Source organism: Palaemon carinicauda, chromosome 4, assembly GCF_036898095.1.
Source record: "Palaemon carinicauda isolate YSFRI2023 chromosome 4, ASM3689809v2, whole genome shotgun sequence".
Taxonomy (NCBI): Eukaryota; Metazoa; Arthropoda; class Malacostraca; order Decapoda; family Palaemonidae; genus Palaemon; species Palaemon carinicauda.
In genome coordinates, this window is record NC_090728.1 from 82,271,093 (window position 1) to 82,293,090 (window position 21,998).

The window sequence follows — 21,998 nt, forward strand, 5'->3', positions numbered from 1 at the left end:
CCTCTACTGTCGGCGATACCGCCCTCCCCCTTGGTGACATTCCTTATCCCCCCCTGGCCGACAGTCCTCCGTGTGCCGGAGGGCTGCCGCCTCCCGTCGGTATACAGCCGATGGCCTACCCTCATACCTCCTAGCTTCGGTCGTTCGTCCATCGGGCTGGCCTCCGGTGTGCCGGCATCCATTGCCGGCGGCCCGGTTTTGCTATAGCTTATCCTTTGTCCCTGTCACCAAGCCGTTGCCTCCTGCCGGCGTGCCGCCGCTGTGCCAGTGGCCGCCATCCTGGCATTACTCCTGACTTCTCTATGTCTTCCCTAATGCCAGAAACTCTGCTGGAGCGGCCTCCGGCGTGCCTCCGGTCTGCCGGCGCCTTCCGGAGGCGTCAAGAGACTTGCACCCCTTCTCCTAGCTATCAACACCATGCTGATAGCCCTACATTGCAACCAGATGGCTTGACTACATAAATAGATAGGTATTGTCTTACCGTTCTATTAGTAGCCGTGCTGTCTTCTTGCATATCACAATTTTCCAGCATGCTGTGTGTATCTTAGCACGACTGGTTGCCGGAAACCGTTACCCTCTGGGGTCTTCTACACCCCCAATTTAATGGCCTGAGTGGTCTCAGTCCCAGATTTATATCTTAGGTAATTCCTACTAGAATTCCCTTTGCCTCCCTGGCAATCTGTGAAGAATTCTGCCTTGTGTCCTCGGCCACAAACAAATTGCCTATGGATAAGGTTACGGTAACCAGCCGGGCGGGTTACACGGAGTATGTGTCTATCTACTTCATTTCCCGCTCCACTCTCTAACATCACAATGTTAATAATCACTTAAGATCAAGTTAAAAATTAACCTTTTAATATTTAACTTTAGAATATATAAGTCATTAGTATGACTTCCTCATACTCATGTTCTCTTTCTCTTACAGGAGGAGTACGGGAAGTGCGACCACGGCTTCTGTGGAGTGAAGCGCCCGCACTTCTACGGGCACACGGCGTGTAGGACCCACGCCCCTTGCGCCAACAAGAAAGGCGATCTGAAGTTTTGAGACCCGCAGAACTGTACAGTCTGCAAGGACCGCCTGGTCGAGGCGTTCAACAATCCTCCTTCAGCGGAGGTTAGGGACGCTTCTCGAGAGAAGCTACGCAAGTGGGTGCGTGGCTTCCAAAAGAACGCCACCGGACCATACCTTGCCACCGAAGACTTGAGGGCCTTGCTTTTCCTGAAGGCATCCCCAGACTCTGTGGTCCCCAAGGATCAGATCCCCACCGTCCAGATAACGGTGGAACCGGACGTAGTCATGGCTCAGTTCATGCACGAGTGCCGTTTGGATGCCGACAACGCGGAACGTATGTCGGAAGTGTCGGAGAATACGGAAAGGAACCTCATGGGCGAAGAATTGGACTATGAGGAAGACCAGGTGGAATACCCTGAGTCGGAGCAGGAGGTCGCTCCACCTTCCACCCCCACACCGACTCCTAAACTGACGGACGTATCACTCCCGTCTACATCTGCTACCCCGGATCCCACCCCATCCAACGCCCAGGAGATGTTCCGAATGCTCGAGGCACTCATGGATAGGAAACTCCGTGAGACACATGAGTTCTTCAGGTCCAACATGGGAAGTTCGAAGCAGCCGAAAAGGATTTCGGTTAAGGACCTCCCTGCATGCTCAGATACCAACCCCTGGAGGTATGCCGAGCACATGCCAATTACATCGGGCAAGATCTTCATCAGCGAAAAGATCGGCTCGATTGTACTGGAAGAAGTGGAATTCTTCCCGAACTTTGAGGCTTATCCGGACTGTTACGTCCGACTTCGATCTGAACCTGCCTCTAAAGAAGAGACCGAACCAAAGGAGGTGATTGTGTTCGATCTCGCGAAGGCCCAGGCTATGCTGGCCAATACAGTAAAAAGTAGGGGCTTTACCTGCTCGAAACTTCCGGCGCTTAGCAAGAAGCACCCTACCTACGTCGCACCAGACGATGCGACCCTCCCCTTCTTGGAAAAGGCCTTCACTGCGGTACATAAGGCAGTGGAAGAAGGAAAACCTTGCCCTGCACTGGAGGAGTGCAAACCCTTCTCCCTGACTACTCCCCCCGATGTTAGACACTGGAAAGATGTCCAGCATACATTCGTGGTAGGAAAACTAGAACCTGACGTCGCTGGCCGTCAGTTTAACGAAGACCTCCCGAAACTTAATGACCATCTCCTTCGTCGGGAACATGACACGAAGGAAAGGCTCGCCGCATCCATGTCCCTCCAGGTACAGCTCGACGTCATGGCCGGTGACACTAGGGTCCCTGACTACTACATGGTTCTCGCCAAAACACATTTGGCGACCGTAGTAAAAGATCTGTACAGGTTCACGAAGGCTCGTAGAGCCTGTCGTGAATTCGTGTTCTCCAGTGCCACAGTGAGACACAAACCCCGGAGGCTGATTTCCTCCAACATCTGGGGTAAGCACCTCTTTCCCTCCTCCCTTGTGAAAGAGATCACCGACAAGGCTGCCACGGAGAACAGGAACCTTCTCCATAAGTGGGGCATGTCAAAGAAAAGAAAATCCTCTCAGGACGACGGCCCTCAACCTAAGAGGAAACCCACTAAGCCAAAACCTCAGCAACGTCAACAGAGACGGCAGTTTCCGGGATCCGCTACTCCCCAAGTGGCAGCTCAGCCACAGCAGACCTTTCAGCTAGTCACCCAACCGGTCTTGTCACAGTCGCCGGTTTTCACCCCTGCTTTCGAGCAACAGTCAACTACCTTTCGTCCCAAAGGTAGAGGCTCAAACAGAGGTGCAGGCAGAGACGCATCTCGCCGTCCCTCCAGAGGCAGAGGAGGAAGGGGAGCTAGCGGCCGAGGCAGCAAACCCTCGGGGAAACCAGAGGCAATGAAGTGCTTCCGGTGGGAGGAAGACTCCGCCAATTCCAGGATCGTTGGACCTTCGATCCCTGGGCACACAGCATCGTCAAGAAGGGTCTAGGCTGGAGTTGGACTCAACCACCCCCAACCTTCCAGCAGTTCTTCTAACAGTCAACCCCCCTTCTGGAAGAATATGTCCTAGATCTCTTGAACAAGAAGGTGATAAGGAGGGTAAAGTCAACCAGGTTCCAAGGGAGACTGTTTTGCGTCCCCAAGAAGGACTCCGACAAACTCGGAATCATTCTAGACTTATCCCCCCTCAACAAGTTCATAGCGAACAACAAGTTCAAGATGCTGACTCTTCAACAGATAAGGACCCTTCTGCCTCAAGGTTCCTACACGGTCTCCATAGACCTGGCGGATGCCTACTGGCACGGTCCAATGAACCACCACGCTTCCTCCTACCTAGGATTTCGACTCCAAAGGAAAAGCTACGCTTTCAGGGCCATGCCCTTCGGCCTCAATGTGGCCCCACGGATCTTCACAAAGCTGGCAGACGCCATCGTTCAACAGCTTCGCCTCCGCGACGTCCAGGTGATGGCCTACCTCGACGACTGGCTGGTCTGGGCTCCATCGCCCGAAGATTATCTAAGATCCTGCAACAAAGTCACCCAGTTTCTAGAACACCTGGGATTCAAGATAAACAGAAAGAAATCTCGCCTCTCTCCAGCTCAGAAGTTCCAATGGTTAGGAATCCAGTGGAATCTTCAGTCACACCGCCTTTCCATCCCCCAGAAGAAAAGGAAGGAAATAGCAGGGTCTGTCAAAAGACTGCTGAAATCCAAACGGATCTCAAGACGTCAGCAGGAACGAGTTCTAGGCTCTCTACAGTTCGCCTCAGTGACAAACCCAGTGCTACGTGCACAGCTAAAGGATGCCGCGGGAGTCTGGAGACGTTCCGCATCCATCGCTCGAAGAGATCTCAAGAGACGGCTCCCAAACAGACTTCGGTTACTCCTAAAGCCGTGGTCGGAAGCAAAGGCCCTGAAAAGGTCCATCCCTCTTCAACACCCACCTCCATCACTCAACATCCACACGGACGCTTCGCTGGAGGGTTGGGGAGGTCACTCCCACCAAAAACAGGCTCAAGGAACATGGTCTCTCCTATTCAAGACGTTTCACATCAACATCTTGGAGGCCATGGCGGTCCTTCTAACTCTGAAGAAACTCTCCTCGCCTCCCTCGATCCATATTCGTCTAACCCTGGACAACTCGGTGGTAGTTCGATGTCTCAATCGCCAAGGCTCAAGATCACCCCAGATAAATCAGGTGCTTCTCCCAATCTTCCGTCTGGCAGAGAAGAAGAAATGGCACCTGTCTGCAGTTCATCTACAAGGATTCCGCAACGTGACGGCGGACTCTCTATCTCGAACAAGCCCGATAGAGTCGGAATGGTCTCTAGACGCAAGATCCTTCTCCTTCATCTCTCACCAAGTCCCAGAACTTCAGATCGATCTCTTCGCAACGAGCGACAACAATCAACTTCCTCGATATGTGGCCCTGTACGAGGACCCCAAGGCAGAAGCAGTGGACGCCATGTCACTGGATTGGAACAAATGGTCCAGGATCTACCTGTTCCCTCCCACCAACCTTCTGCTAAAAGTCCTCTCCAAACTGAGAACCTTCAAAGGAACAGCGGCCCTAGTGGCTCCCAAGTGGCCCCGGAGCAACTGGTACCCCCTAGTCCTGGAGCTACAACCCACGCTGATCCCTCTCCCGGGCCCAGTTCTCCCCCAGCAAGTACAGAAGTCGACTGTCTTCGCTTCATCATCGAAAGTCAGGGACCTTCATCTCATGATTTTCTCTCCCTAGCCGTGAAGAAAAGGTTTGGGATCTCGAAGAAAAGTCTAGACTTCCTCGAGGAATACAAGACCGAATCCACACGACGGCAATACGAATCATCCTGGAGAAAATGGGTCTCATTCGTCAAGGCGAAAAATCCTACGGAAATCACCATTGATTTTTGCATGTCCTTCTTCATTCACCTTCATGGACAGGGCTTAGCAGCCAACACGATTTCTACTTGCAAATCGGCCTTGACTAGACCACTACTGTACGCCTTCCAGATTGATCTGTCCAGCGACATCTTCAATAAACTGCCGAAGGCATGCGCTCGTCTACGCCCAGCACCCCCACCAAAACCTATCTCCTGGTCCCTGGACAAGGTGCTCCATTTTGCCTCCAATTTGGAAAACGATTCGTGCCCTCTCAAGGATCTGACTCAAAAGGTTATATTTCTTTTTGCTCTTGCCTCAGGAGCCCGAGTCAGCGAAATAGTGGCATTATCAAGGGACGAGGGTCACATTCTGTTTACAGACTCAGGGGACCTTACCCTCTTCCCGGATCCGACGTTTCTCGCTAAAAACGAACTACCCACCAAAAGATGAGGCCCTTGGAGAATCTGCCCCCTGAAAGAAGATGCCTCTCTATGTCCAGTAAAGAGCCTAAAGGTCTATCTTCGTAGAACTTCTGACTTTGGTGGAGGCCAACTCTTCAAAGGAGAAACATCGGGTAGCGACCTGTCACTGAAACAACTAAGAGCGAAAATCACCTACTTCATTCGCAGAGCGGATCCTGACAGTACACCCGCAGGTCATGATCCTAGAAAAGTCGCATCGTCTCTGAATTTCTTTCAGAGCATGAATTTCGAAAGCCTCAAGAGTTTCACAGGCTGGAAATCCTCGCGTGTTTTCTTCAAGCATTACGCGAAACAAGTGCATGAAGTCAAACATTTTGTGGTAGCCGCAGGTAGTGTTATGAAACCTGCACCTAACTCTGCATAGAACATTGAGTTACTTGGGACTCTAACTTCTCGGGTGCCTATGTTGACCCTCGTGTGATACGTAGTGAATTCAGAGACACTTAGTGTTTTTCATAGACTGTTCTTTCTCAAGGTGAAATGTCATAGTTGTCACATGAGTGCCGCATGCCTAGAGCATGATGTGTTTTCCTTTTTAAAGACTGATGTTCCTCTGGAACCTGTGCCTTCTAATAATTTGAAATTTTCTTTCAGATTCAAGAGCGAAGTCTTTCATTACTATGTACATTATAATTTATTGTAAATTACTTTTACATCCTTTATTGCATTTATTTACCATATTCTGCAATTGTGAAATAAAATTTCTATTTTATTTACTTGTGCGTCTCAATCCGCTCCTACTTATACTATGAAATACATGGTTGTCATAGTTTCATTATCCCCTCCTTTTTTCTTTATAAAAACGATGAAGATAATTGGTTCAATCCATATTATATACTCACCTATGCTATGTAATATTCCTAACTGAATACTTACTTGCGCTATACCTTCAAGACCAGACCGTTCTCTTTTACAATATACAGTGCCTAACCACCACTTGTCTGTCATTGAGAATGTTCCTATATGAATAGCAACCATTCTGTCTTGTCTCCGAGTTCTTCACGTTCTCCCCGCAAGGTGGGTAGCCCTTCAAGAACTGCTTTGATCCTCAGCATGGTCCGTTGGGACTTCTCTGCCAAGGGGGGCAGGGAGTTTCAGCCCCACGGAACCTCTATCAAGATTACCATGCTTACTCTATTCAAAGCCCTCGGCACTTACACTACAAGGGGAAAATCTACCACGATACATTGATTCTCTGGTATTCTTCCATCAGGACGCCATGGCTTGAGCCCAAAAAACGGATTTTGAGCGAAGCGAAAAATCTATTTTTGGGTGAGATAGCCATGGCGTCCTGATGGACCCTCCCTGCTACTTCGTCCAGCCTTTCAGGTCCCACCCTGTCCTGCTGTATCATGGTGATCGGCAAGCAACTGGCGTCAGGATGAGGACGGACGTGACGTCATTTAGCAATGGCGCCCGTTTGTTTACGTTTCGAGTACCAAAAATAGCCACGGACGAGATTAGCTGTGGAACGGCTCCCCAGCTATTCTCGGCCCCTCCACATCGAAGTGTTAACTCTATGTGGGGTGCAGATAGCTATGTGGCGCGTTAATACATGCGTCCCCTGTTGATATACGATGTCTTAAAGGGAAACCTTTAGGATACTCGCTCCAGAAGTTAGAATTCTGTGATAACCTGTGGTTAAATTCTCTGGGAATATCTAGTAGTTATTTACCCAAGGAAGCTACCAGAAAGGAACCTTCCATCAGGACGCCATGGCTATCTCACCCAAAAATAGATTTTTCGCTTCGCTCAAAATCCGTTATATATACATACTACATATATACATACATATATATATACATATATACAGTGATACCTCGGTACTCGACCATAATCCGTTCGAGATCCGTGTTCGACCTCCGATTTGTTCGAGTACCGAATTTTTTTTCCCCATAAGAAATAATGGTATATATTCTATTCCGTTCCCAAGCACTCGAACAGGCCCAAAATATTAATAAAACGTGTACCTAAACAACAATAATTATCTAAATGTGTATGAAATTGGTCAGAAAATCCTATAAAACAATTTTAAACCATTTACTGTACTAAAATAAAACAATTTTAAACCATTTTCTGTACTGTAGTGAACATACCTTTGAGCAGCGGTTCGATGGCATACAGGGATGGATGTGGAGAGGATGGAAGGGGGAGGTTACTGCTTGGAAGGAGAGTCCCCTTCCATGATGTGGCGGGGTAGTTCTCCTTCAGGAGTTGTTTCTCTCTCCAATGAAAGGGTGGGCAGATCTATTTCAGGGGTTTCTTCTCTTCTTTGTCTCTTCTTTGGAGGAGAAACAGGCTTTGATGTAGCAGCTTTCTTTTCTTTTGTGAAAAACTGGTCTATTGTTAATTGTTTCTTCCTCCTCTGCAGTATTCTTCGAAAATGATACATGACACTATCATTAAACATATGCACTGCCCGGTTTGCTACTGCAATTTCTGGGTGGTATTTTTCAGCAAAAGCCTGCACATCTGCCCACTTGGAACAAATTTCATTGATGAGAGAACTTGGAACATCCTCCCTTACCTCATCCTCTTCTGAAGATTCCTGCTCCACAATCAGATCCTGCTGCTGTTGTTGTTGCAGGTGCAACAATTCCTCCACAGTCAACTCGGTAGAATGGCTTTCTACAAGCTCATCAATATCATCCTTGTCGACCTCAAGCCCCAAACTCCTGCCCATGACAACAATTTCCTCAACGACATCAGTGTCATCAGAAATTACAGGGGTAGCAGTGCTTGGACCCGCCTCTGGTTGGAAACCTTCAAACTCCCTCTCTGTGACACATGATGGCCACAGCTTACGCCAGGCAGAGTTCAATGTCCTATAGGTCACACCTCGCCAAGCTTGGTCAATCATGTTAACAGAGTTGAGGATGCTGAAGTGTTCCTTCCAGAATTCCTTTAGGGTCAACTTCGTGTCACTGGTCACTTCAAAACACTTTCTGAAAAGGGCCTTGGTATAGAGTTTTTTGAAGTTTGAAATGACCTGTTGGTCCATGGGCTGGAGTATGGGAGTAGTATTGGGGGGCAAGAATTTGATTTTGATAAAGCTGTATTCTTCTTTCAAGTCATCCTCGAGACCTGGAGGATGTGCAGGAGCATTGTCCATAACCAGAAGACATTTCATTGGCAAGCTCTTTTCAATGAGGTAAGCCTTAACCTGGGGGGCAAACACTTCGTTTATCCACTCAGTAAAGAATTGTCTTGTGACCCAAGATTTAGTGTTCGAGCGCCACATAACTGGTAGTGCACTTTTACAAATATTATTTCGTTTGAACACCCGGGGGTTGTCCGAGTGGTACACTAACAAGGGTTTGATCTTGCAATCGCCACTTGCATTTGCACACAGCAACAATGTTAGCCTATCTTTCATTGGCTTGTGACCTGGCATCTTCGTCTCGTCCTTGGTAATGTACGTATTGGCTGGCATTTTCTTCCAAAATAACCCAGTCTCATCACAATTAAAGACTTGTTGTGCGATCAAATTTTGTTCATTTATGTACCGATCGAATTCCCCCACGTATTTATCGGCTGCAATTTGATCCGAACTAGCTGCCTCCCCATGCCTAGTAACACGATGAATACCTGTTCTATTACGAAACTTTTCAAACCAACCCCTGCTCGCTTTAAATGTAAATGAATCACTTTCACTGGTACTCGGACTTTTCTTCACTAATTCTTCATAGATATGCAACGCTTTTTCACAAATGAACGCTTCACTAACACTTTCCCCGGCCAACTGTTTTTCTTTAATAAATATTAAAAGCAACTTTTCCATCTCCTCAATCACTTGTGGCCTTTGCTTAGTTACCGCCGTAACTCCCGTTGCAACATTCGCCTTCTTAATCATTTCTTTATGCTTTAAAAACGTAGAAATGGTCGACTTCGCCATTCCGTATTCTACCGCTAAATCGGACACTCGTACACCATTCTCATATTTCGCTATAATTTCCTTCTTCAACTCGATCGTTGTTCGCACTGTTTTCCTCTTCTCCTTCCCCTTAACACTCATTACTTTCTTGGGACTCATTATGAAAGCTAAAAAAGCAATTAAAAGCACTGAAAATCACTAAATCACAACGAATGCTGATCGCGCGTTGTCTGAGTGACGCTCTCGAGAGAACTGATGCTTCCCGAACAAGCGAGAGTGGCCGAGATGGCGCGATCATCACAAAGCCCATGCGGTCGTCACGTGTTCGGCTGGTCGAGTACCGAATTTTTGGTCGAGCACCGCAGCAAAAATTTCTCGAAAATTTTGGTCGAACTCCGAATTGTTCGAGTATAGAGTCGTTCGACTACCGAGGTATCACTGTACATACATGTATATATATGTGTGTGCAGAAATCACGAAAGCTGACACGTGATGAATATAAAATGTATTATAGCCACGAAAGGAAAAAAGAAAAGACTTGATTGAAGTTAGTACTTTCATCCACTTAGGACATTTTCAAACTCAGCAATGAGAATACATATATAAAGACATCGTATTTATACAGGAGAAGGGGATCCAACAGCTGTCAATTTTTTAATAATTCCAGAGAAGTCAGATTTTAGGTAAAAGGATAATACTGGATTAACGGAAAACAAACCTGGACTTAGATTCAAATTTCTGCCTTGAGCACAGGAGATTAAAAATGATTCAACAATATTCCTTTGGAAATAGTCATTTACTTGAATTACTTTTTCTGCCTTTGACCAACCAATTCTGTGACTTGACTCTAACCAGTGGGAGGTCAAGGCATTATTAAGAGAACCCCTCTAGACAGCCACCTGATGCACTTTTAATCTAACTGGGATACTTTTGGAGTTTTGGCCAACATAGAATAAGTTACACACTGAACAAGGAATGCTATACAGTATATTACATTACAGTGAACCCTCGTTTATCGCGGTAGATAGGTTCCAGACGCGGGCGCGATAGGTGAAAATCCGCGAAGTAGTGACAGCATATTTACCTATTTATTTAACATGTATATTCGGACTTTTAAAACCTTCCCTTGTACGTAGTACTGTTAACAAACCACCCTTTACACCCTGTAATGTACAGAACACTTAATGCATGTACTACAGCACCCTAAACTAAAACAGGCACAAATATTAAAGGCGATTTTATATCATGTGTTTCCTAAACACCTAAAAAGCACGATAAAAAATGGCAACCAATGTTTTGTTTACGTTCATCTCTGATCATAATGAAGAAACAAACTCATTTAGTGTACACATATATGTACGTATGGTTAGTTTTTGCATCGATTATATTGATTATACAGTACTGTATGTTGATTTTTTTATTACCAATGTTTTAGTTTACGTATTTTTCTTAGGACTTCCAAATGAAATCTTTTTCTTTATGACGCCGCCTGAAACGACGGCGTGTACGCTCAGTAAACAACCACGCTCAGAACAAACAAGGCATTTAACACGCATGATGATAGTGATAAATAATGATACAGTACATACAGTATTTACAGTACAAAGCATTTACAAAATATGTTACCTTACAAATATAAATTATACAGTACTTGTACGTAGCAAAGCAGGAAAACAATTTGAGAGAGAGAGAGAGAGAGAGAGAGAGAGAGAGAGAGAGAGAGAGAGAGAGAGAGAGAGAGAGAGAGAGAGAGATTGTTTTACTGTACGTACGTAAATGTAAATTTTAAACAAAAAAAATATGATAGGTTACAACATGTAGACTTTTAAAACCTTCCCTTTAACTTAATGCATACAGTACGTACAGTACTAAACTATAAAACAGGTTAAAGTAAAAAATAAAGATTGTTACTGTACTCACCACGAAAGAAGTTCCAGAAAAACTTGAATGACGATGGCGATGAATTTGCTGCACAGTAGAAATGATGATGATGAAGCTGATGATGTGTTCTACTGTGCAGTCAATGATAGTATTTTACGTCTCTTCAGACGGAGGTGTCTTTTCCTGGGACACCTCTTCAACTTCTTCAATTTCTTCCGAAGGCGTACTAGCAGGAGGAACTGGCTCTTTTTTGCGAGGCTGAAAAAACATTGTGATCGGAAGTTGTTGCCGCTGCTTCTTTTTTCGATCCAAGAGCATCCTGTAGGGAGTCGTGATGTCATCGACCTTGTTGCAGAATTGCATCGCGCGAACCATATCCTCGTCCCACTCTTGCAACATTTCTTTCGCCTCCTTCATATGGTTGCAGAACTTGGCGAGCCGTTCTAATGTTAAGCCCGTTTCTTCTACATTTTCTTGGGTCTCTTCCTGGGTACCCTCACTCTCTTCCTCACTTGCCGATTTCGTCAGGTCTTCGAGATCTGCGTCAGTTAGGGGCTGGGAATGGCAGTCCAACAACTCGTCGACGTCTTCAGTCGTCATGTCGCCAAACCCGTCACCCCCAATTATGGCAGCCAACTGCACAGATTTCCGTATTGCAGAGTGTTGGATTTCCGACGGAGTAAATCCCTTGTCGTCGTAAACAATATCGGGCCACAGCTTCTTCCAGCTCGCATTTACAGTTGCAGGTTTCATCTCTTGAAGTGCCTTTTGAATATTCTGCAGGCACGTGGCTATGGTGTACTGCCGCCAGTACGCCTTCAAGTTGAAGTCTTCATCCTCGTCATCTTGGGCAGCATCCACACACGCAACGAGGTCCGCCAAGGTATTCTTCGTGTAGAGGGCCTTGAACGCCCTGATAACCCCCTGGTCCATTGGTTGAATTAATGACGTGGTGTTGGGTGGCAGGAACTCAACCTGAACGCCCTCACGCGACAGGTCAGTTGCGTGTCCACCAGCGTTATCCATAAGGAGAAGGATCTTGAATGGCAAGCCCTTCTCTAAGAGATATTCATGGACTTGCGGGATGAAACACTGGTGGAACCAGTTGGAGGTCAGCATCTTCGTAATCCATGCCTTTTGATTATGCATCCAGTACACGGGAAGGAGATTCTTATTTTTGTTTTTCAAAGCGCGAGGATTTTTCGACTTATAAATAAGCCCCGGCTTTAACAAAAATCCAGCAGCATTGCCACACATCACGAGGGTAACGCGATCCTTGAATGCCTTAAAGCCAGAGGCTTTGGCTTCCTCTTTGAACAGGAAAGTTCGCGACGGCATTCTCTTCCAAAACAAGCCGGTTTCATCCATATTAAACACTTGTTCCGGCTTGTATCCACCTTCAGCGATAATGTTCTTGAAAGTCTGGTTCACGTAAGTTTCAGCAGCGGCAGTGTCAGCGGAAGCAGACTCCCCATGCAGGGAAACGCTTTTCAGGGCGAAGCGTTTCTGAAACTTCGCGAACCATCCTTTGCTGGCGGAAAAACGTTGTTTCTGACGCTGGGAATCAGTGGAGGTCCCTGGTTGAGGATCATCTACATCATCATCTTCTTCAGCATGGTCGCCATCGTCGTCATGAGGTTCCTTTGCCGCAAAATTCTCATACAAGCTCAAAGCCTTTGTTCGGATGGTGTTCGTATCCAACGCTATGTTCTTCTTCCGACAGTCGGCAATCCACACAGCTAAAGCACCTTCCATGCGTACGATCGTTTTATTACGCGTTGTAACGACTCGCTTCGCTGATCTGCTAAAGGTGATTGCAGCAGTCTTTCTAATGTTCGCCTCGTCCTTCCTGATGTAGCGAACGGTGGATTCGTTGATGCCAAAATGGCGGCCGGCGGCCGCGTAACTTCTACCATCTTTTAACATGTCGAGAAGCGTAACCTTCTCAGCTATCGTCATCATTCTTCGGTGGCGTTTAGGCTCACTACCAGCCTTACTAGAAGCAGAACGCTTGGGAGCCATTGTAACAGAAAGTTCAACAAAAAGTTCAACTTAAAACAGTCGCACACAGCACAGATTCAACTTCACAAACTTAAGAACGTCTACTCAGCAATACGCGGAAAGAGAAAGTGAACGATGCAGTCCCGCGAGAACTCTGATGCTGCGGGTTGGAGATGCGGGCCAAACACCAATCACAGGCTAGATAACAAAACTTGAGTTTTGATTCGTCATCTATCAGCGCTTGAACCAATCACAACCCGTCTTATACAGTACTATGGTGCGTTGATTACTCATAGAAGATGTCCCGCGCACACTGAACGTACGTAGATTAAGTACAATACCGTAATAATAATAAATAATGATAATAATACTGTACAGTAATAATAATAATAATAATGATTAATAATAATAACAATAATAATTTTATTAACAACAACAACAATAATAATAATAATAACAATAATAATAAAAATTTACGTACGTACGCTATTTTACGCCTCTCTCTCTCTCTCTCTCTCTCTCTCTTTCTCTCTCTCTCGTACGCTTACAGTACTTATTCGAAATGTGATTTTTGCAACAAAGAATATTATTGGATGCAGTACTGTACTACGTACGTATACATACAAAAGATTCATGGAAAAGAAGCACATCCATTACAGTACACACCATTCTAATATGGTATGACTGCATCTGATTTGCGTTTCATGTTCGATTTAATTTTACTACGTACTGAATTATCGTATGATCACATTCTCTTTTCGTGTTTTATTTCTTTCTGTGCTGAATTATATATCATATGTAATGCAATGAACAATCAGTAAGAGCAGATATTACTATAATTACAGTATTAATGGAATTACAGGTAACAAAATATCGTATTTGGTTATCTTCAGATTTCGCGGTATTTTCGAATTTTCCGGAAAATCCGCGATATGTATATATATATGGGTTATGGGAAAACCCCGCGAAGTGGTGAATCCGCGATTGTCGAACCGCGAAGTAGCGAGGGTTCACTGTATTATCATTTCCCGAATTATTCTTAATTAACATGTTTTTTAATGTGCAATTATATTTAAACACTATCAACGTCTAGTTTTTCAAGTGTTATAACATCTAAAAAACAAACATGATATGCCAAACAAAGCATATTATTAATTGTTTCCTTCCTCTCTCTAATTGGACACTATAAAATGTTTTCTTAGCCTTATTCATACATTTTTCTAAGAAATATTTGGGATAGCAAAGATCTGTTGCAATATTTTCTATTTTAGTGAACTCGTCCTCAATGTAATCTGGGTTACGAATTCCAAATGCCCAAAGGTACATGGAGGAAAAAACTGAATGTTTTATATTTTTAGAGTGACCGGAGTAAAAATGAACATTTGAAAAATTATTTGTAGGCTTTCTGTATATGGAAAACTTGAATTTATCTGTGTCTCAATCTATTAAAACGTCTAAAAATGGGATACGGTTATTTTCTTCATTTTCTATAGCAAATTTTGTAGATGGTACTAATGAATTAATGATTGAAACAAAACCCTCAAGATTAAAATTTTCTTCTAAAATACCTAGAACATCATCAACATATCAATACCAAATAATTTGGGAAGACCACACTGAAGGAATTAATCTAGATTAAAAAACTCCATATATATGTTGGATAAAAGGGAGGACAAAGGATTACCCATAGCCATACCAAAAGCTTGTTCAATATAATCTCCATTAAAACTAAATTTACACTTTTTAATGCACAGACAAATGAGTTCAATAATAGTATGGGTTGATAAAGGTAAATCATAAGCATCTAAAATACTCAACAGGAAATACAATAAGTCATCAACCGACACTTTGGTAAACAATGAAGTTACATCAAAACTTACTAATCTATGGCTTAAGTAAGGTTAACTTTTTGTAATTTTTCGCAAAGATCAACAGAATTTTTTTATGAGAGGTTGAAATAGATCCTAAGATAGGGGAAAGTAATTTGACTAAATATTTGGATAATTTATAGTTGATAGAACCTGTAGCACTGGTAATTGGTCTGATTGGATATCCTGTTTTATGGGTTTTAATTAAACCATATAAATAAGGCAAAGACGGACCAGTAGAGATGAAGGCATTAATTAAGGATTTTTCTTGTTTTAAGATAGATTTTAAGTTTTTATTAAAATCTTTGATGACATCGTCTGAGAGATTAACTCTTAATTTTATATTAGTGGAAACATCTGATAAAAGTAAATTCATCTTTTCTAAATAAGTCGTTTTGTTCATAATAACTAATACATTAGCTTTGTCTGCTTTTGTAATATGCAATTCACAGTCATTTTTCAACGATTTTAAGGCTGTTAAAAAACGTTTAGGGAAATTGCGGTTGTTTGCATATCCCATCACCAAATAAATAAACCCGTTAGCAATATCGATGTTACACTGGGGAATTTTCTTAGTTTTTTCCAATTTTACAAAGGCAGAGGCAATATTTACTCTATTAGGTTTTTTATTTACTGCGAATGATAAACCATACCCCAAAGCCTTTTTTCACTTCACTTGATACAGGTTTATCAGACAAATTTATAACACAATTATCTTGAAAATTCTTGTTCCAATCGCTTGCCTGTATTAGTCTATTCAATTTATTTTCCAAATGAACACTTAAAACTTGCAATTTCTCTCTAAGTCGGGAGTAGATAACGTTCAATAAGGGTGTTTTCCAGTCAAGAGGAACATCCCGCATAAAATCAAATTTAGTCTTGCGTAACTGCTTGAATAATTGTTGTTCTGACCACCTTGTAGTTTCCAGGTGTTTCTTCAGGGATAAAACACTAAAATCACTAAATGGGTGGTCAATATACTTTCTTAGTCGAGCTGGGAGTAACGTTTTGGGGATCACATGTTCTCTAAACAACGATGCAGAAATTTTCGTCGGAGTCTAGTAGAATGGGCTTTCACCAGGGAGTTTTGAAAGTCCTTTAAGAGATAAGATAGGAAGGGGAAAACGAGGCACGCCTTGATTCTGCGCGCCCATGTGCGTGCCAACAGTCTCCCGCACGTGCTCCTGTGCGCCATCAGTCTCCCGCGCGCCCACGCGCATGCCCGCAGTCTCCTCCGCACGCGCGTGCATCAGCAGTCTCCCTCGCGCAATTTCCGGTATTCTCCCTCGCGCGAGTACCATTACACTCCCCCGCACGAGCGTCAATATCCTCCCGCGCGCGAGATTGCTGAACTACGCACGGCAAGGTCTCCATCGCCACATTCCCCTCCCCGCAAGCGCATACTAGCACGCATTGTGGGGGAAGGGAAACATCTAGAGGGGTCAAGGATCCCAAAGCCTTTCCAGGCGAACCCACCAATGAGAATTCCTCCCAGGGATCCTTCAATTCCTGTCCTTTCTAGGGGTATGTCTGTCAGCCAACACCCCTTGTTCGGTGCACTAATCAGAGCCGTAACGCAGGTGTTCAAGCCTGTCTTCTCTGAATTAGGTCACGGATCCTTGGCTGTTTCTACCCCTTTGAAGAGAAAAAGAGGAGTTCCAGACGCAGTAACTTCTCCAAGGGCTAAATTGACTCCACGCAAGCCTTTAGGGCAGTTCTTTCTTTCCTCCGAACCATCTCTCCTTCCCTGTCGAACGAAGATTTCCCGTCCTCAGGGGAATCACGCGAGGAGAGACTTTCCCCCATCACACCAATGAGGGAAACCTCTCCTCGCGCTGAGATGTCTTCTTAAGTTGGGACTGGAAGGAACTTGCCATCTTCGTCAATGTTGGAGTCCTACATCCTTCCCAGGAAGGAATCTAAGGACTCTAAAACATTACCGAAGTCCTCTACTAGCAGTAGAGATACTGAGATGGGTCGAAATCCACTTGATACCACTATCGGCACGCTTCATTCCAGGCAAAAAGAATGTGCTCGCCGACAATCTGAGCAGAGCATCTCAGATAGTGAGTACCGAGTGGTCTTTGGATCATCTAGTAGCCAACAAAGTCCTGACTTTATGGGGTTCTCCGACTGTGGACCTTTTCGCAACGGCCCTGAATTTCAGGCTCCCGTTCTACTGTTCCCCAGTCCCAGACCCCAAGGCTCTCTGGCAAGATGCTTTCCAACAACGGTGGGACAACATCGGCGTTTACGCCTTTCCCCCGTTCTGTCTGATGAGGAGGGTACTCAACAAGACCAGAACATTGGTCAATCTCTCAATGACCCTCATAGCTCCGCTATGGCATCACGCGGAATGGTTCCCTGACCTTCTGCAACTCCTAACGGAGCTACCAAGACAACTCCCTCCACGACACAATCTTCTCAAACAACCACATGCCCTCTTCCACAAAGCCGTAGGTTCACTACGACTTCACGCCTAGAGACTATCCAGCATCTCCTCTCTGAGAGAGGATTTTCGCAACAAGTTGCTCTCAGGATGTCTGGACACTTGCGAAAGTCTTCTGCAGCAGTCTACCAGGCAAAGTGTAAAGTCTTCTGTGGTTGGTGTCGTGGAAGGAGTATCTCTCCACTCTATGCCACTATCACAACAATAGCGGAGTTCCTCGTGTATATGCATAAAGAAATGCGCCTTTCAGTCTCGGCAGTGAAAGACTATCGCTCAGCCTTGAATCTAGCCTTCAGGCTGAAAGGAATGGACATTTCTTCATCGCTAGAACTTTCTCTACTCATACGTAGTTATGAACTTACCTGCCCTCAGTCGGAAGTGAGACCTCCCCCATGGAACGTGGTTCGAGTTCTCAGGTCTCTTAAGAGACCTCCCTATGAACCATTACGCCAGGCATCAGATCGCCACCTAACTTGGAAGACGGTATTCCTGCTAGCTTTGGCCTCGGCGAAGCGAGTCAGCGAACTTCATGGTCTCTTGTATGACATCGCCCATTCAAGGGGATGGGGTGAGGTAACGTTCAGCTTCGTCCCTGAGTTTATTGCTAAGACAAAGAATCCTGGAGTGGCGGATCCTCGATTCGACTCCTTCCGGATTTCTAGTCTCCGTTCTGTAACAGATGACCCAGACCATCTCTTACTATGCCCAGAAAGGAGCTTGAGGCTATACCTTAAAACAACAGCTGCAGTACGTCCTCATGTGCTAGCACTATTCGTCAGCACAGGAAAGATTAAGAGGAGGGTCACCAAGAACACCATCTCTGCATGGATTCGTAGGGTCATTGACCTGGCCTTGAATCCAGATTTTCCTCCGTCACGTCGCCCTAGAGCACATTATGTCAGGGGCATAGCTACGTCCCTGGCCTTCAAAAGAAATTTTTCAGCGAAGCAGATTCTTCAAGCTGGGGTGTGGAAACATCAAACAACATTCACAGCCCACTACCTGCAAGACGTGACCCACAGGAGGCTCGATACGTTCTCTATCGGCCCTGTGGTGGCTGCACAACAGCTGGTTTAAAACCTCAAGCTCCTTATTGGACAAGAAGCTGCGAGAAGATTGAGGGCATTGTTACCTGGTTTTAGTCTGCATGAATGAAAAGGTTTGACTGGCCCTTATTCTTTTCTTCATCATCCCCTCTCTTGGGGAAAGCAGCATCCTGGGTTCTCTGCATAGCTAACCTCAAACCACTGCAGGTAAATCTTGCTTCCTCGTGTTCCTAGTATTAAGTTAATACTGTTACGTCCCCATACCCTGACGAGGTGGTATTGGGAAAGTCCTAGTCTACAAGTTTCCATCTAAAGAACTTCAGAACAACTTCCTAGGACGAGTCACACTTCTTCATACCTTCACACACAGCTTGCGTAGGCCGCAGTCCTTGCGTAGCATGGTTCTAGGGAAGTGCAGGGACTCTTTATTTCATGGGTGCTTACACATTCAAACAACGAGCCCCCGGGCAAAGCCAAAAAGCCAGATTGGCTGGGACGTCCACCTTTCCTAATTGGTGAGTCACCCCTATTAAATAGCGTGGTTTGTATTCCAGTTACGGAACAAATGACAAATTCGTAGATAATTTGTATTTTTCTTAACGATACCAACCTTAGCTATTTAACCAAACTTTCCTGCCAGCCCTATCCCCCTTGAAGTCCTACCTCTAAGCAAAGTGAGCTCAAGCACAGGTGTGTGTGAGGCGGGGGTTAGCAAGCTACCCTCCCCTATCCCCGCTAACTAGCGGTGTGGGTAGTAAACCCTCGTTAAAAGTTAATGGCTCATCATTTCAGCTACACCGAAAGTAATACCCCTATTAAATAGCTAAGGTTTGTATAGTTAGGAAAAATACAAATTATCTACGAATTTTGTAATTTTTCTTTCTTGTACCTCCCGAAACGAGGAATTGATCGCCACAACTAACAATAGTCATGTTAATTTCATTCTTAAACTGAAGTTGCCACATGTGAACTAAGGTTTTATTTCTTACGAGAGAGAGAGAGAGAGAGAGAGAGAGAGAGAGAGAGAGAGAGAGATTTGATGCCAGAAATCCTCAAATCCCGTAGAGAGATTTGATGCCAGAAATCCTCAAATTCCCCCATCTCTCTCTCTCTCTCTCTCTCTCTCTCTCTCTCTCTCTCTCTCTCTCTCTCTCTCTCAACAGAGAGAGAGAGAGAGAGAGAGAGAGAGAGAGAGAGAGAATGAGAGAGAGAGAGTGAGAGTATATATTCACTTAGATACACACAGGCATACCTAATCAGTGGTACTTTGACTTTTTAGTTTAATTCGTTCCAGGGACGAGTTCGTATCTAAATTTGCTAGTATACTGAAGAGATTTTTCCTATTAAGAATACTTAGAATGCCTTTAATCCATTCCTACTCTTAGAATGACACCGAATATTCTTATGTTTCAACTGGAGTAAGTACAGTCACCATAATAATCATTGAAAAAGTTTTAATGTTTATTACGTCTTTATTGTTTTTTTCAAAAGTTTGCAAGACAGGAATATAAAGAAAAGGTTTAGTGAATCATGGCTTACAGTTGGGAGCGTTTCAAAAGTGAATGGTGAAAAGAAATGCTAGTGAATAGGAAACAAAAGGAAGTGGTGTGAATTAAAATGTATTGAGATCCATATTAAGAGAGATTGCTGGGATGGCATGGCCCATTGTAGTGGCAGAACCATAATGGAGTTGAGGTATAGAAATTCAATTACAGTAAATAAGTTCTTGAAATTTTCTACCCTTAATGTAGTGTTTAAAGATTTTGGGAGAAATGATATTACAAACAGCATTTATAATAGCTTCTTTACTTACAGGAATTTGAAAGACAACGAGCATTCTTATACCTAGAAGACATTAAATTAAGATTTGAAGCTACGTATGGTGCTCGGGCTCATTCGGCTCTTCCTTATGCTATGAATAGCGAGTTTGCTCAGGTAATATGTTGAATGATCCTTATGTGATTTGTTATTTATTTATTGTCATGTATAGTTTTAATACTGTTTAAAGTTTCTGCGGAAGAATTTTCAGCCTCACTACAACAGGAAATGCCATTCCTGCTTCTATTAGCTACAGGCTGGATTCTCTTCTCTTTTTATATGCTGCAGTCATGGCATTTTCTATTGATTTTTCATGGTTTTTCATTTATTGTTGGTTAATATTTTTGGCTTATTTTTAATAAGGTGAAATATATCTCGCTGCTTTAAGCTGTCATCAATCCAAGATTAAACCTGTAAAATGTGAATGGCTTAATATGGTCATAATAACTTGCTGGCATATAGACCTTGGTTGTATTTCTCTTTGGAATATTTTTCATTATGGATTATGCTCATTAGTACTGTTTGTTCTCACGCGTCATACAAACCCTCGTCCTTTAGTTAGGGAGATTACATCGGCACAAGCTGCAATCAGACTTTGAAATGGATAATGAGCAGTTATCCAACTGGAGAGGGTGCGAGATCAGAAGCCCCGCCCTCTTTCCAGTCAGCCATCACGCTCTCATGCTTCGACCGCTGTGGCGTACTGACGTACTGCAGCAGTTACCAAAACTTTAGATTCCTTCTCTTTAATAAGAGTATGACTTCAGCAAAACATGAATCCATTAAAATTTAATAAGGTACTGTCATTGTACCAACAGGTGTGTTGTGTTGTGTTGAACCCAGCCCACCTAGCAGGATAGCACTTTTGACTTTGGCCACAAGCAGTATGCACATACTCATACTGCCTCTTAAAATTTTGGCTGTACAGACATGCACAGGTAGTCGTAGACGTACGACCTATGCGACTTATGACTGTTTGTCTTGACATTTTCAGTAAAAAATACAGTAAGAAAAGTTTTAAAATGTGTCTGGTGGAGTCATATTACCAGCGGAACGCGAGCTGGCGATAAGAGTGATATCCTTCCAATAGGCTAACGATTAGTATTAGTACTGTATTCCCATTATCGAAATATCAAGTAACAATACAAAGTGTTTTGTGGGTCTGTGCCGGTTGTTATGAGTACTACGTTGCGTAAATTTGACTCCATGCTAGTTTAATTTACTCTGATAATAGATCAATATATATCTAAAGAAAGTACACTTAAAGGACAAATATTTTTTTAGAAATTATATATTTTCTTTTACATTATTGAAGTGAAATACTTTTGCTTGATAAGTTAGTATATTCTTTCATTTCTTGCAAGAAAAAAGAAAAGGGTTTTACATATTTTGCCAGTCATTTTTGTCGAGTTCACATCACGTCCTGTGATGTCATATGTATAGTGGAAGGCGCTCTGGCAAACGAATTATTTCCTTTCGGCATGTTACCGAGTAATCTTATTACAATATTCCCAACATCAAAACACCGAGTAACGATATCAAGTGTTTTAGTGGTCTGTATTAGTAGTTGTGAGAATAGTACTACAAGAAAAGAAGTATGATGGTGTTATATTTCTGGCAGAAGGCGAGTGGGGAATCGAGTCATTTCCTTTTGATGTGTTACTAATATTCCCATAATCGAAACATCGAGTAATGATACAAAAAATTTCTAATAATATCCAAA

At 43.9% G+C, this 21,998-nt stretch overlaps 1 protein-coding gene across 2 annotated transcripts in view; it reads left to right on the forward strand.

The window, feature by feature from the left end:
* The window catches only part of Vamp7 (Vesicle-associated membrane protein 7), a 221,940-nt gene that overhangs the window by 104,385 nt on the left and 95,557 nt on the right, over positions 1-21,998 (forward strand). For both annotated transcript variants that reach the window (XR_011044296.1, XM_068372401.1), the window contains exon 3: positions 20,273-20,392. Coding sequence is in view for 1 of the 2 variants with exons in the window: in XM_068372401.1 (XP_068228502.1) it covers positions 20,273-20,392 (120 nt within the window). In the remaining variant the exon portion in view is untranslated. The remainder of the gene's footprint in view (positions 1-20,272; positions 20,393-21,998) is intronic.